This window comes from Mandrillus leucophaeus, unplaced genomic scaffold (genome assembly GCF_000951045.1).
Source record: "Mandrillus leucophaeus isolate KB7577 unplaced genomic scaffold, Mleu.le_1.0 Scaffold786, whole genome shotgun sequence".
Classification (NCBI taxonomy): domain Eukaryota; kingdom Metazoa; phylum Chordata; class Mammalia; order Primates; family Cercopithecidae; genus Mandrillus; species Mandrillus leucophaeus.
In genome coordinates this window covers 377,688-393,392 of record NW_012108541.1, presented here as the reverse complement: position 1 = coordinate 393,392, position 15,705 = coordinate 377,688, and the positions used below count along the sequence as shown (strand labels likewise).

The 15,705-nt window shown below is 39.1% G+C and overlaps 1 protein-coding gene across 4 annotated transcripts in view; it reads left to right on the top strand.

Moving 5' to 3' along the window:
- ASB3 (ankyrin repeat and SOCS box containing 3) overlaps positions 1 to 15,705 on the top strand; it is a 139,804-nt gene that overhangs the window by 30,263 nt on the left and 93,836 nt on the right. For all 4 annotated transcript variants that reach the window (XM_011967080.1, XM_011967082.1, XM_011967081.1 and 1 more), the window contains one exon: positions 8,810 to 8,968. In XM_011967080.1, the coding sequence (XP_011822470.1) occupies positions 8,810 to 8,968 (159 nt within the window). The remainder of the gene's footprint in view (positions 1 to 8,809; positions 8,969 to 15,705) is intronic.

Below are 15,705 nucleotides of genomic sequence, written 5' to 3'. Positions count from 1 at the left end.
ACAGTTAACCTCCTGGCCCTCAATGGTCAAGCGTACCTGGGGCTATGTGAGGGTGATGGCATGGGCTGGTGCTTGCCCTCGGCACCCTCAGTCCTGCTGCTGGATCATCTGGTTAGTGGCTTCTGACTCAGAGGACCTTCATCCCCTGGGACAGTGGGCCTTCCAGCGATTCCCTTGACAAAAGGGAGCGGCTTATTCCTATTGGGACAGTCTTTTAAAGTGTCCTTGTATACCGCACTGGAAGCAATCCCCATTAGGCATTCAATTTGCCCAGACTTTCCCTGTACCAGAGACTCCAAAGTCCACTTGCCTGAGGGCCATGACTAAAACGGTAGCCTTTTTCTTATCCCGTTTATCCCGTTCTGACTACTCCTCCTAATCTGTGTTATAAAAAACTGAGGTTGCCAAATTCAATAGGGTTTCGAAGTTTTGCTCCGGGCCTAAGGCAGACTTTTGAAGTTTTCTTCCAATGTCTGCAGTTGACTGAGTAATTAAACTTACCCTTTAAGATCAGTTGGCCTTCAATAGAGTCAGGTGACAGGGAGGTATGTTTCTCAGTGCCTCCCTTAGTCTCTTCAGAAAGGCAGTAGGACTTTCTTCCTTTCCCTGTGTTATAGTGGACATCATTGAACAATTCATAGGCTTCTTCCTACTTTTCCTTAGCCTTCTAGCATGCAAGTTAGCAAACGTCTGCGGCACCAATCTCCATATTCTGATTCTGCGTCCCAGTGAGGGTCTACACTGGGAACTGCCTGCTGACCTGTGGGGAATTTTTCTCTTTCCTCTGTTGTCATCCTGTTGTTGACCTGACTGAGACACCAGAGATAGCCAAACTCTCGGGCTGCAGTTATGGTGGCACTTCTCTCTTTTGGGGTTAGTGTCTGATCTAGCAGTAACATTATATCTTTCCATGTCAGATCAAAGGATTGCCCTAACCCTTGTAAAACATCAATATAGCCATCAGGGTTATCTGAGAATTTACCTAGGTCTATTTTAATTTTCTTCAAGTCTGACAGAGAAAAAGGTACATACACTCTGACTGGGCTGAATTCTCCAGAATACATCTTAGGGGCATTTTTGCCTTGCAGGGAATACCTCCCATCTGAAAAAAGAACATAGAGATGCCAGCGCCCCTAGTCATTTTCCAATGAGCATTAGTCCTAGAGCGTCCTCTGTGGTCCTAATGCTTATTCCTTTCCAGAGTGCGTAACCACCCGTGGACCTCTGCTTGTCGGATTAGTTACACTCACCGATGTAGCAGTCCTGCACCTGTTTTCCCGCCTTTCTTGACCGCAAAGAAAGGGGTCCAGGCTGCTGGATTCTAGCGGTCCTTTACCAGCGTGCCCAACATTGCCTCTGTGATCGGGTGAGTTCTAGAGCTGGGCTGGGTTCCTGAGTATTTCATAACAACGCAGCTGCCCCATCAAGATGCATTCCCATAAACAACAGTTCTTACGCAAATTATTTTCAGAGAGGGTGTAGGTAACCTTTTGAGTCAGGATTGAGATACAGTTTTTGCCCACTAGGGCCTTTGTCCTTCTTTTCGCTTGCAGGAATATGCCCTAATTATTGATCGTAAACTTTTTGTTGCCCCGGATTAAGTCCTTTCGGATGTGTAATATGAGAGATGGCTCCTATTTATCCTATGTGTCTTTTTCCGTGGGTTACTGGGTTAAGGATTTTTGATAGGAAGGCTACAGGTTGCCAGTGGTCTCAGTGTTTCAGGCTACGCCCTTGTTTATACTGACAACAAGGTAGTATTGGAGTGTTATAGGGTCACAGGGAAGACCTTCAATTATCAATTGTAGGTTTTAAATTTACCCTGACTTTTAAAGGAATAGGGCACAATTTTTTCTTTACTACTTCTATGTCTCTTTTTCTCTCTCTCCCTCTTTTCTCTCTTTTCTTTCTCTATCTCTTCTTTCCTTGACTTACTCAGTTCACTTTCATCCTGATCTATTATGTTGTTGTAGACCCAGTTCCAGTTGTTAAAGTACTGGGCCATTAGTTCTAAGGCCCTGGCCAAGGAGCCAAGGGTTGGAGATTGTATTGCAGAGGGGTAAGCTGGGTAGAAATTGGGAGAGGAGAGCATCTTACACAATGGGAGAGTAATCCTCCTGCCATTTATAAACTTGGGGCCCTGGCAACAGTGGTAGGGAATGGGTCCCATATAACTGCCCATGTCAAGAGCTGTATATCTAAACTGGGAGGGACACCAGGGACAAGACTTCCTGGGTTCATAGCCTAGATGCCTAAGGACACAGCATAGAGCTTCCTTATATCCCTTTGGAGATACAACTTGCTCTAATACTTGGGAAAGGAAATGAAAGTATGAACCATTAGTACCTAGGAGGCAAGGAGGATTGGAGGAAGGAGAATCAGAGATAAGGAGAATTTTGGGCTATACTTTCAAGAAAGTCATGGTCAGGACCCAGGAGGTATGGGTCAGAAGGAAAGGTAGGAGAGCATGCATGGGCAACTGTTGAGTAGAAACTTCTGGCTGTGGGAGTTCGGGACAACAGCTTTCTGCCTCTAGTCGGCCCTCAGCTTCCCCAGGAAAATTGAAAGTGGAAGCTGGTTCCAGGCAGACCAAAGTTCCCAACCCAGAAAGGTTGGGGGTTGTTAGAAAGCCTTTTCCCAGATAGCCTCACACCTGAGTCTTAAGTCCGGCAGCCATGCTAATCATTTTTAACCAGCTGACAGGTGCCCGGTATTTTCTTCCAATTCTAAGGAAGGATAGGACAGAATAGCAAGTGAAAGTGGTCCAATATTACTCACTGCTTTCGAGGTCCCTTTGTGGTCGCCAAAATGTTACCCGGGGTGACTTGTTCTTAGAGTTCCCAAGATGGTGGTGGGCTGCTTCCAAGATGGCGGCAAGCCTCTTGTTCTCTGACCTGGGGTTCTTGGCCTTATGGATTCCAAGGAATGGAATCTTGGGCCACGTGGTGAGTGTTATAGCTCTATTCAGCTCGATTAGGACGAACCCCAGGCACTTAGCCCGTGCAGGAACAATGGCAAGCCTCTAGCTCAACTGGGAGTGGCAGTGGGCGCCGCCTCGCTGGATCAGAAGTGCAGTGGACGCCCTGCCGGATTGGAGGGGTGGAAGTCAAGGGCGGGTCTGCGACAACAGCAATCAGCGGTGGTGGACGGCGAGCAAAAGCTCAGTTCAAACCGGAACAAACACGGACCAGAGAGTGTGCAGTTGCAAGATTTAATAGAGTGAAAACAGAGCTCCCATACAATGGGAGGGGACCCAAAGGGGGTTGCCTGCCTTTTTTTTTTTTTTTTTAGGTCCTTCAAGGATTAGATGATGCCTGCCCACATTGGTGAGGGCGGGTCTTGTTTATTCAGTCTACTGATTCAGATGGTAATGGCTTCCTGAAACATCTTCACGGATATACCCAGAAATGTTTTAGCAGCCATCTAGGCATCCCTTAACCCAGTCCAGTTAACATGTAAAATTAACCATCACCATGCCAAGTTAAAATATTGATAGATCCTGCTAAATTGTATGCTATGTTAATCAGGATTCTTTCAGTAGTGAGCGAAAGAAACCTAGTTCAAACTAGCTTAAGCAAAGAAAGGGAATATAGTAACTCAAGTAAACGTAAATCTGAATGATAGGTCTCTTCAGAGATTGCTGGATTCTGCTATTAGAATGATGTCATTAGACAGGCAAGATTTCCCTTTGGAAGTTCTAGACTTACCTTATTTATTTTTTTAATTAAAAAAATTTTTTTTAAAGAGATGGAGTCTTACTCTGTTGTCCAAGCTGGAGTGCAGTGGTGTGATCATGGCTCACTGCAGCCTCCAACTCTTGGGCTCAAGTGATCTTCCCATCTCAGTCTCTGGGATAAATGGGACCACAGACACATGCCATCACATCAGGCTAATTTTTTATTTTTTATATTTCATACAGATGGGAGGTCTTGCTATGTTGTCCAGGTTGGTCTCGAACTCCTGGCCTCAAGTGATACTCCTTCCTTGGCCTCCCAGAGTGCTGGGATTACAGGCATGAGCCACTGCATTAGGCCTTACCTTATCTGTAAAGAGCTCTTTATGTATTCTGGATATTAATCCTTCGGTGTTATATGTGTTTCGGGTATTTTCTCTTCACTTTTCTTATGGTGTCTACTTTCTTTGTAATGCCTTGCAACCTCTTCCTCTTCACTGACTCCTTTCATGCATTTTGTGTGCATTATGAAGTCTCTCCTGAGGATTTTCTGAGAAGTTTGGACACAATAAAATTCCTTGTATTGTGGAAATCATTTTATATCTAACGTTATAATTCCTAAGTAAAATATAGTAAGATGATATAAATTGTGTAAATGGCGTGGCAATATAATCTTGACATTTATTACACTTGTGATTGGCACGTAGTAAATTTGTCATCAAATTCTGGCTCAGCTGTTAAGAAAGATTCTGATCTTAATACTTAACCTATCTCCTCTACTGAAAACCTTGTGTTTTTACTTTCCCCGTTAGAGTCTGCAGAAAACAAAAATAACGGTCTACCACCCATCACTACCACTTTTGTAAGAAGTAATAGGCAAGTTTATTATTCATAAGTAAAAAGACACTTTGTGTCAGCAAACATAGGGTGTGGTTTCATTGGCAGTGTTTGGGCCAACTCTTGTCATTGCTACACAGGCGTCAGTGGCTGGCGTTGGTTCAGCTGTGGTGGCTCTACTTCTCCAAGTAGTCCCAGGAAAGAACTCACAAGTTGTGAAAGACCTGAAGTGCTCATTGTGTTTGTCCATTAAGAATGTGTTTAATACCCATACCATTTAAAGTTTCAGTAAGTAGATGAGAAGGAGAAATCACTTTGCCTTCCTTTTAGGGTAAAGAGAGATTAAAGCATTAAAAACAGTGAGTAGGATGAGCCATTTCTTTTTCAGGAAACCCCCCTGTAGAGAAAGGAAGAGAGTGAGAAGGTGGTGATTGATGGTCCAGTACAAGGTAGATAAGATCCCTTTGCTAAAGCTCATGTATCAGTTTAAGGAAAGCAGTTTATCTTTGGAACTTTCAAAACTAATTTATAGTGGGTGCTGAAAACTTTCTTAAAATGGTACTTTGGAGACTTTACTAAATTTGTAACAACTTTGACAGTACTTAAATTGCGTATCTATCTGCATTTGTATTTTACAAAAATTTAGACTATATACCTAATTGTATTGAACCCCATTGAGAGTTGGTCCAGCTAATTTATCTTTGTTTCACTGTTACGGAACTTGAGCCTCAGAGAGATTTAAGTAATTGGCCCAAAGTGTAATCCGTATTATTTCTGGCAGAGTCAAAATTGCAGCCGAAATCCAACTTCAAATGTTACCTTCCTGGTCCAGTGATTTAAAAGTTAGCTTAATACTTTTTTTTCTATAGGTAAAGTATTTCAGGATCTCAAATTAGTAGTAAATTGACTTCAGTATTTCTCACCTGTGTGAGAAGTGCCTTTTATTTTCTTTATTTCATAATCACACAGGAGATTTTATTTCCTTTTCCTAAGATGAGTGTGTATGCAAGTCACTAAAGGTGGCTTGCATTCAAGAAGTGGGAATTAAACTCTACTTCCTTGATGGAGGAGTCTTTACATAAATTATTTGGAAGTCTTCTATATCGGAGATTTATCTCTTCTCTCCCATTAATTTATATATTTAGTCATTTATATCTGCATGGACTCATTGTTACTTATTTCATACCTGTACTTTAGGTTACAATCCAATACAAAGTAATTTATTTTGTTGCTCATATTGTTTTGGTCATAGGATGCCCTTTCAGAGTGGCTCCTGTGTCTCTTTTGCATGCCCCCATTGTTTGTTTTTTGAGCACTTTTTACTTTTTGGACCTGTGGTATGCTCCAGACTCTTTGTATGTTTCCCACCTCAGCCCTGGGATCAGCCATTTTCATAAGAGCTCTGGTTTCTTTTATGGGAGAATGGTATTGAAAACCAAGATCTGAGGTCAGGCACGGTGGCTCACGTCTGTAATCCCAGCACTTTGGGAGGCCGGGTTGGGCGGATCACCTGAGGCCAGGAGTTTGAGACCAGCCTGGCCAACATGGCAAAAACACGTCTCTACGAAAAAAATACAAAAAATTACCCGGCTGCGGTGGCACGCCTGTAATTCCAGCCACTCGGGGGGCTGAGGCAGCAGAATCGCTTGAATCGGGGAGGTGGAGGTTGCAGTGAGCCAAGATCACACCACCGCACTCCATCCTGGGCAACAAGAGTGAAACTCCATCTCAAAAAAAAAGGATGGGGGCGGGGAGCAAGATCCGAGGATTGAGTGTGCTTGTTGCTACTGAACTGTCATTGATTTTAAGCTAAACATGAATTCATACTGATGTCTGGACTCTAATCCAGAACCACATGGTTCATTCTAGCCTTCCCTCTTTGCTTAACTGTAACGTTCCTCTCCAACAGTAAGAAACCTGGCTCGCAGATCTGCCATCTGTTTATTTATTTGTTTGTTCTTCGTATTCATGTAGAATGGTTTCAGAATTGTTAATCTCTACTCCTAGAAACAACTTTACCAACTAGACTATAGTGTTTATGTGCAGTTCTTTTTGTCTTTAGTCTTACAGTTTTCAGTCATAGCATCATTTATCAAACTTATATAGACCAGCATCTTTTTTCTCTATCTCTCAGTGTGGTTATGACATATATTTGTATTCCAATTAGATTCTTTTGTCACAGTCTGCATTCTATTCTAGGATCCCCCTTCCTTTTACCTCTTGGTTGATTTTTTTTTTTTTAATGTTGCATACATTAAAGTTCACTCTTTCTGCTGTAAGGCATATTATTTAAATGGCCAGGATTAAACTTTATCTCTTTTTTTCCTTTGTAAGTAGAGGAGAACATCTCTTCTTTATAAGAGAAAGTTCCTTGGCCTCTGTAATATAACACTGGTCTACGTCTCCTACCTTTTAGCGATCATCTTTCTTAGTCTCCTATTGCATCTGTTGATTCCTTTCCCTGATGGGTATGTTCCTTTCTGCATTTGTACCAGGAGCACATTACTTTACTTTTTCTAACTTTAAGACATGGTTTAGTATATAGTAAGTCTAGGTATGCTTCAATGCTTGTCTTGTTCATTTTTCTAAATTCTTTGTTACTCTTACCTCCCCTACTGATAGAGGAGACAGCCAAATGCACTGGGAGCTTGCCTAAACATGCCCATGGGGGTGAAAAATTCCGTCCCTTAATACATGCACAGAAGGGAAATAAATCAATGTGGAGTGGCTCAGAATAAGGGGCTGCCTGTGCACTGGAAGAATGGGGTGAAGCCACCGGGAATTCTCATCTTATGTGAGGGGAGGAGCCTGGTCTCTTCAGCTCATGTGTGGTGGTCTGGTATTCAATCTGTGGAATGGGAACCTGTTGGCAGGACCCCCTTTGTTAGCTGAGAGCTTTCTTTTAATAAATTCCACTCTCCTCACCTTTCAGTGTGTCCACATGCCTGATTTTTCCTGGTGGTGACGTAAGAACTTGGATTTTAGCTGAACTAAGGAGCAAAAAATCCTGCGTCACTACCTTAGCCTTATCAACTTGAGTTACTTTATCTAAAGTATAAAACAAGCAAACAACTCTACTGGCATTTTTATTAGAATTGTATTAAATTTATTAATTATTTTGGGAAGAATCAGCATCTTTATAATATTGAAATTTCCCAGTTAGGAGCCAATCTACCAATGTCAATTATCTATATATATCTTTGTGTTCCTTGGTTTTCATGTCATTTGTATTCACAAAACTGTCAGGTTAATACATGAAATAAGGGTCATGTCTGACTAATCTCTGACTAATCTCAATAGACTAGTTTGAATAAGAGTCAACTTCTGACTAATGTCTGAAACCCTATTTCTGTGATATGCCCTTTTAATAATGACTACCTTATCTTGCCATTTAGTTGTGCGTCTGTAAAGTTTGAGACTATTTTCTTTGAATATATGTACTTAGAAGCTGTTACTGTGATATTATGGCTTAATTTACTTGTTTCATCAGTGAGTTACAATTACAAGAATTACTTGAAATAGATGACTAGTTAGGAGCATTCATTTCAATTCTGATACTTCAAGAAAATGTTTTTAAAAGTTTTTTTTTTAATTTTCTGTTTAGTTTATTCCAACTATCAGAAATGTCTTCACCATTCACTTTAGAGCCCATCCTTCTATAATGGGCAGTTGGAGTGTTACCAGAACCTTGGCTTTTTCATAACAAGTATATTTCAGAAACTTTAACTCATAAATTCCTTATTATATATCACTGTTAGGTTGTGTTGGAGTGCATTTTATTCTTTTAGAACTGCAGTTTTCATTAACTATTAGACCATAGTCTTAAGTTAGAAAAGGAGTATTTAAAACTGCCTCATGGTATTAGTTGAGTACAAGGAAGTAATGCTAGAGATCAGACCATTTCCCTTATGGAAATTTAAAAATAAAAAAATAAAATTGATTAATTTTTTGATAAATTCTGTTTAAGCAAATCTTTAGTGCTGCATCCTCCCCAGATTATTGCTTTTGTGTTACCTTTCAATTTCTGCCACTCCTTTTCCCTTACTCACCAAAAATTAGAGAAGAGAAAATAAGAGTGAGTGGGCAGGATTTGTGTATTAAGAATACCAAAGAGCTGTCCACATTGGGATCTCTGTAGAACTTTTTCTTGATTTTTCTAGAGTTTTAAATGGTGAAACCTGTCATTTATAAATTACTGACATTTTAATAGTTCATTAAATTCCTCTTGGAATCTTTGCTTTTTAAAACCAGGAAATAGAAGTAATATCTTCTAGTTGATGGGCTTTGATTCTTCCATAGATTCATCTGAAAACTACATTAAGATGAAGACCTTTGAAGGTTTCTGTGCTTTACATCTCGCTGCAAGTCAAGGACATTGGAAAATCGTACAGATTCTTTTAGAAGCTGGGGCAGATCCTAATGCAACTACTTTAGAAGAAACGACACCATTGTTTTTAGGTAAGTATGCTATTTGTGGTACCGTTGCAGTTTTTCATCATTTTTTTGTTAAACTAAGCTCAATTTTTCCTTCAGCTGTTGTAATTATAGTATGTTCTTTTGGCAACTATTATACCACTACTTCTTTGATTTTGAAACTGAAAAGATATTTTTAAAGGTTTTGCTCTTGTTTTCTATTCTTGGGTGGTAGCTTCTGGGACTTTGTTTATTTAAAGGTGCAAAATCTGTTTTGAATTGTAGGCACCATCATTGTTCTCAGTGTTGTTCTGAAGACTAGGCATCACTGAAATTATAGCAATAGTTGCAAGGTTACCTGTGAATGTTTTATGTTTGCTTTTGCCTTTTCTTAGCATTAAAAAATTAAGAAGCTTTTATGGAAGAAATCACCAGCTTATACTTTAATGCCAGTTAATGTGTTGCCTGTATGGATCACTGTTCACACCTCTTCCATTAAAGACTGTTTTTTAATTCCTTAAGGATGACAGCCAAATTCTAAATGGCTTTCTTCCAATAACTGTCTTTTTTCTTCTTTTCCTCCTTTCTTCTATTCGATTCTATTTGTCTTCAGGGACATTGTGTCCCATAAAGTTTATGAGAAAATTGAGTCAATGAAGTGTTTGGAATAGAATCAGTGCATCTGGACTGTAGTTTTGGTCCTGCCACATGTAATTTGTATATTTATTTATTTACTGCATGGTTCAGTGTCCTCACTTATGGAATGAGAGTAATAGTACCTATCTGGTCTTTGTTATTGGGCTGAGAATAAATGTCTATGAAAGTACTTTTTTCCCTTGTGGACTTAAAAATATTATTTAAATTTATGTACTTTAGTAAAATTCATTTTTTTTGGTATAACAGTTCTGTGAGTTTTGATGTATTCATAAAATTCTGTAATGACAACAATCAAAATATAGAACCATTCCATCACTCCTCAAAATTCCATCATGCTGCCAATTTTTAATCAATATTTTCCTCCGTCCCCCTGGCTCCACCCCTGACAGCGACTGATCTGTTCCTATCCCTGTAGTTTGCATTTTGCTGAATGTCATAGACATATAACATGTGTGTATATATATATATATACACACACACACACACACACACGCACACCATATAGCCTTTGAGACTGGCTTCCTTTAACTAGCATGATACTTTTGAGATTCATCCATATTGTTGCGTGTATCAATAATCCATTCCTTTTTGTTGCTGAATCCTATTCTATTAAATAGATGTAATACAGTCTATCCATTTATCAGTTGGATATTTGAGTTTTCAGTGTTCAGTGGTTATGACTAAATCTAAGAACATTTGCAGACAGGTTTTGTACCAATATAAGTTTTAATTTCTCTTGGGTTAATACTTAGGATTGGTATGACATATAGTAAATATGTGTTTAACGTTGGAAAACAAGTTGGAAGTTTTTTTCTACCGGTTTGCATTTCCTTCAGTAATGTTTGAGACTTTTAGTTGCCCTATATCCTTGTCAACATTTGCTATTGGCAGCTTTTTCTTTTTCTCCCTTATATTTTAGTAATTTTAATGGGGGTTTAGTAGTTGTTGTGGGAAGTCAGGGACCCCGAATGGAGGGACCGGCTGAAACCACGGCAGAAGAACATAAATTATGAAGATTTCATGGACATTTATTTGTTCCCCAAATTAATACTTTTATAATTTCTTACACCTGTCTTTACTGTAGTCTCTGAACATAAATTGTGAAGATTTCATGGACACTTATCACTTCCCCAGTGAATATCCTCGTGATTTCCTATGCCTGTCTTTATTTTAATCTCTTAATCCCGTCATCTTCTTTGTAAACTGAGGAGGATGAATGTCGCCTCAGGACCCTGTGATTGTATCAGCTGCACAAATTGTTTGTAGAGCATGTGTATTTGAACAATATGAAATTTGGGCATCTTAACAAAAGAACAGGATAACCGTGATGTTCAGGGAACGAGAGAGGTAACTTTGAACTGGCCGCCAGCGAGCAGGACGGAACAGAGCTATATTCCTCCTCTTTCACAAGCAAATAGGAGAAATATTGCTGAATTCTTTTTCTCAGCAAGGAACATCCCTGAGAAAGAGAATGCGCCCTTAAGGTAGGCTTGTAGATGGCTCCTTTTAAGGCGTCCCGTGTTTTATGGTCAAAGCTGATAGGATGAAATAAGCCCTGGTCTCCTATAGTGCTCCCAGGCTTACTAGAATGGGAAAATTCCCACCTAATAAATTGTGATCAGACAGGTTACCGGCTCTCAAACACTGTTTCCTGATAAGATGTTATCAATGACAATGTGTGCTGGAAATTTCATTAGCAATTTTAATTTCTCCTCATCTGGTGGTCCTGTGATCTCGCCCTGCCTCCATTTGCTTTGTGATATTGTATTATCTTGTGAAGTATGTGATCTCTGTGACCCACACCCTGTTTGTGCACTCCCTCCCCTTTTGAAAATCGCTAATAAAAACTTGCTGATTTTATGGCTTGGGGAACAGCACGGATCCTGCCGACATGTGATGTCTCCCCCCGACACTCAGCTTTAAATTTCTCTCTCTTGTGCTCTTTCCCTTTATTTCTCAGCCCAGCCGAGACACTTGGGAAATAGAAAAGAACCCACGTTAAACATCGGGAGCGGGTTATCCCGATATCTAGTATCTCACTGTGGTTTTTATTTGCATTTTCCTAATTGCTGATGATGTTGAGCATCTATTCATATGATTATTTTCCATCTGTCCTTTTTTCCTTGTTACTTTTGTATTTAGACATTTTGTTTTGAAATAATTTCAGACTTATGGAAAGTTAAGGATATTCTGTACAACTACAGAGGAAGCATTTATTGAGGCTCAGCTATATGCAGTCTGTATTCTAGTTGCTTTCCTCAAGAAATCTTCTATGTAGAGGAGTAAAAAAAGTGATTTTACAAGTTTGAGATTTTAAAAGGGAGAATAATTAGTCACCCTTGAATGACAGAAGACTTCACGTGCAGAGTGCTGTATTAACAGTAACAATAACATTTATTGAGCAGAGTATATACTAAGCCTTGTGTGGGTGTTTTACATGAAGTAGATAATTGGATCTTCAGTATGATTCTGGGACATGTAATATTATTCCCACTTTTACAGGTGAGGAAACTTTAGAAAGACTGGATTTAGGAAGAGAAGAGCTATCCTGGAATCTTGATCTTGCTGTTGTCTGTGTTTTGGCTAGAAAACTGATTCAGTGAACTATTAAAAACATGTTTATTGACAAAAGGTTTCCTAATCACATACATTTGCGAAACACTATGTGCTATATCCTCCAGCGTAGAAAAACATGAAGACATTACACATGTAACTTATTGTGCCCACCCAGTCTGAAGTATCCACTAATCTCTTTATGCATTCTCTTTTAGTGTCTTAATCACTGACTCCGGTTAATTATTGTTTATTTACTTCCCCCTTTACTAGAAAGAATGTTCCATGAAGGCAGGGATTTTATTCATGTTGTTCACTGTTTTAACTCCCAAACTCAGTTTAGTGCCTGGTATATGGTAGGCGTTCAGTAAATTATTTGTTAAATAAAAGAATGAAGGTTTCTGAGAAGACCTCTCATTAAACATTTGTTTAACGCAGAGCTTTGAAACGTATTTGACCGTACTGTTCTTTCGCTCTTGTTATCCAGGCTGGAGTGCAATGGTGTAATCTTGGCTCACGCAACCTCTGCCTCCCGGGTTCAAGTGATTCTCCTGCCTCAGCCTCCCAAGTAGCTGGGATTACAGGCCCCTGCCACCACACCCGGCTAATTTTTGTATTTTTAGTAGAGATGGGGTTTCACCATGTTGGCAAGGCTAATCTCGAACTCCTGATCTCAGGCGATCTGCCTGCCTCAGCCTTCTGAAGTGCTGGGATTACAGGCGTGAACCACTGGCCCTGCTGTATTCTTTTTCTTTATGGAGCATTTAGGAATACCTCAAGGAACACTGATATTCCATGGGACTATTTGAGAAATGCTATTCTGGCCACATAGTTTACAGTTTCAAATTATTATTATTAGAGTCCCATTTATGAAATTCAGTATTGTATCTACTTTTATTAGTATTTGGAGAAAATTAGAGATGCAGAGTGTTTAGGGGTTTATATTTTAACATATAGTTAACTGGAACTTTTTATGTTAATGAAGCAAGAGATGGGAAATAATTCAAACCAGTAAATAACTTTAAATTGCTTATTTTTAGTAGTAGGATTTATTTTGTTTCTTTGGCAGTGAATTTACCATTTTGTAAATGGTAAATTTGTATTGACTAATAAATAAATATTTTGTATTGACTAATACAAAATACTGTGCCCGGCCGATATAGTATTTTAAAAAAGGAAAGTAGAGCGTTAGTGTTTGTGAAAACGTAATGTGAAAGGGCCAGGTGTGGTGGCTTACGCCTGTAATCTCAGCACTTTGTGAGGCTGAGGTGGGTGGATCACCTCAGGTCAAGAGTTCAAGACCAGCCTGGCTAACATGGTGAAATTCTGTTTCTACTAAAAATACAAAAAATTAGCTGGGTGTGGTGGCACATACCTGTAATCTCAGCTACTCGGGAGGCTGAGGCAGATGTTGCAGTGAGCCAAGATCGCACCATTGCACTCCAGCTTGGGCAACAAGAGTGAAACTCTGTCTCAAAAAATAAATAAATAAATATAGTGTGGAAGAATGGACATGTTGGAAAAAAAAGGAATGGACATATGACTCTTCTGTGAGATAATACGGGCTTCAGTGTCTTCTCTGTCTCATGAGTCATAGGACAAATTTTAGCACTCTGCCTTGGTCACCTTTACATTTTTTTATTTTTCAACGTGGGATCTTGCTCTTTTGCCCAGGCTGGAGTGCAGTGGCAGAGTCATAGCTCACTACAGCCTCAAACTATTGGGCTCAAGCTATCCTTCTGCCTCAGCCTCCTGAGTAGCTGGGACCACAAGCACACGCCACCACAGCCAGCTAATTTTTTTTTAATGTTTAATTTTTGTAGAGTTGAGGTCTTGCTGTGTTTCCCAGGGTGGTCTTCAAGCGATCCTCCTCCCTTAGCTTCCCAAAGTGCTAGGATTACAGGCCTGAGCCACTGCACTTGGACAATCTGTCTGTCTTTTAAATAACCGTATAGTGATTCATGCTTCAGTCTATAATGGAAAAGTTTTTAAATTAAAATCCAAAATACTTCAAGGTTTGTATCAAAGTACAGATAATTTCTAGATGAGGAAGAGTAGCTGGACCAGTTGGACTTAAAGTGAGAAAGAAAGGTTCCTTTCCCATCTGTAGAATTATCTTCCAAAACTGAACATTGGAATATATTGTTTGAGGTATTTTGTTTCTCTCCCTCAAGGGAAGGCATACTCTATTACATGTTGTAGGACCTGTCCTGATGGCCCAGTTACCACCAGCCTATTGCTGGAGGCTATAGAATATAAACCCAGGGGATCGAAGGGTAGAAAGTGAATATAGAACTATGGAAATCTCCCAGGTGACCGGAAAAGTTGTTGACATGAGAAGTGTGTTGGATCTGATTATGATTGAATGTAAAGCTAAATAGAAGGACTCTAGAAAATCAACTACTCCACTGTTTGTAATGGGAATATCTTCCCTTCACAGAACTCACCAACATTTTAATAAAGATGAGCTTTAAAAGGGAACTCTTCAACTTGATGGCAGTAGGAATCAAAATGAGAAAACCTCATGAGAAAGGGGAAATGCAGGGAACATCTCATCTTTCTACATGAATATTGTCCTTCCAGAACATCTTTTTGCTAGCACACAGGTTAGAGTTTTTTAACAAGCAGTCTTGCTGCCTTATTTCTTTTCTCTACCCTTGCCTCGTCCTTGCCCTGTTCTCTTTCCCTTCCCCTTGCTCCATATCACATAATAAATATTCTAAGGGTAGGTAAAACTGCTTTGGAAATAAAATATTCTTATTGATAGCTATAATAAATTCTAAATGAAAAATCCAGCTAGTATTTAGGAAATAGATTTCCTTTTTATTTTGTTATATGTAGAAAACATTGGTAAATTGGAGGCTGAAATCTAAACCAGTGTGATTTCACAGAACACTCCATGGGAACTGCATGGTGTGCGCTTTTGGCTTTTGATGGATTCTTTTTCAGTTTTTGTTCTTCTGAGTTTGCTTATTCTGTGTAACCTTCAATATTAAACATAGCTGTAATATTTAATAAGAACCGAATGTTTTATAGTGTTGGGTGAGACTGCCTATTTCAATATTTCACTGTAAAATGTGTCATACTTCAGCTCACATAGCATATCCTTAAACTCTGACTCTGCTGACATATTCCAAAATTGAACAAACCACCATGTGATTCACTTTTCATTAGTGTCTTCATGGATAAGTGATCATTCATAAGGCTATTTTTTGATGTGCTAAGAATTTTGAGGTTTCACATTCATATCTCTTTATATTATGTTAAGTAAACTTTGCTTTGGAGTTTTGTTTTTAGATTTTTCAACTAAAAGATTAATCATCTTCCTCAGGGATTGTCATGTAAGCATTTTTACTTGAGGACATGTTTTTTAAAATACGAGTTTGAGTTTTCTTAGATTAAAAGTATGGAGTTTACTAAAAGTTACATTTAAAAAGTGTTAATTTCATGTTCTGGTTTTACTTTTGTTTGTCTTTTTAGTTTTATGGTTCTTGATACAACTTTATATTTTATATTTCTTTCTATGTTTTAACACAATGTCTTTTTTTTTTTTTTTTTTTGAGACGGAGTCT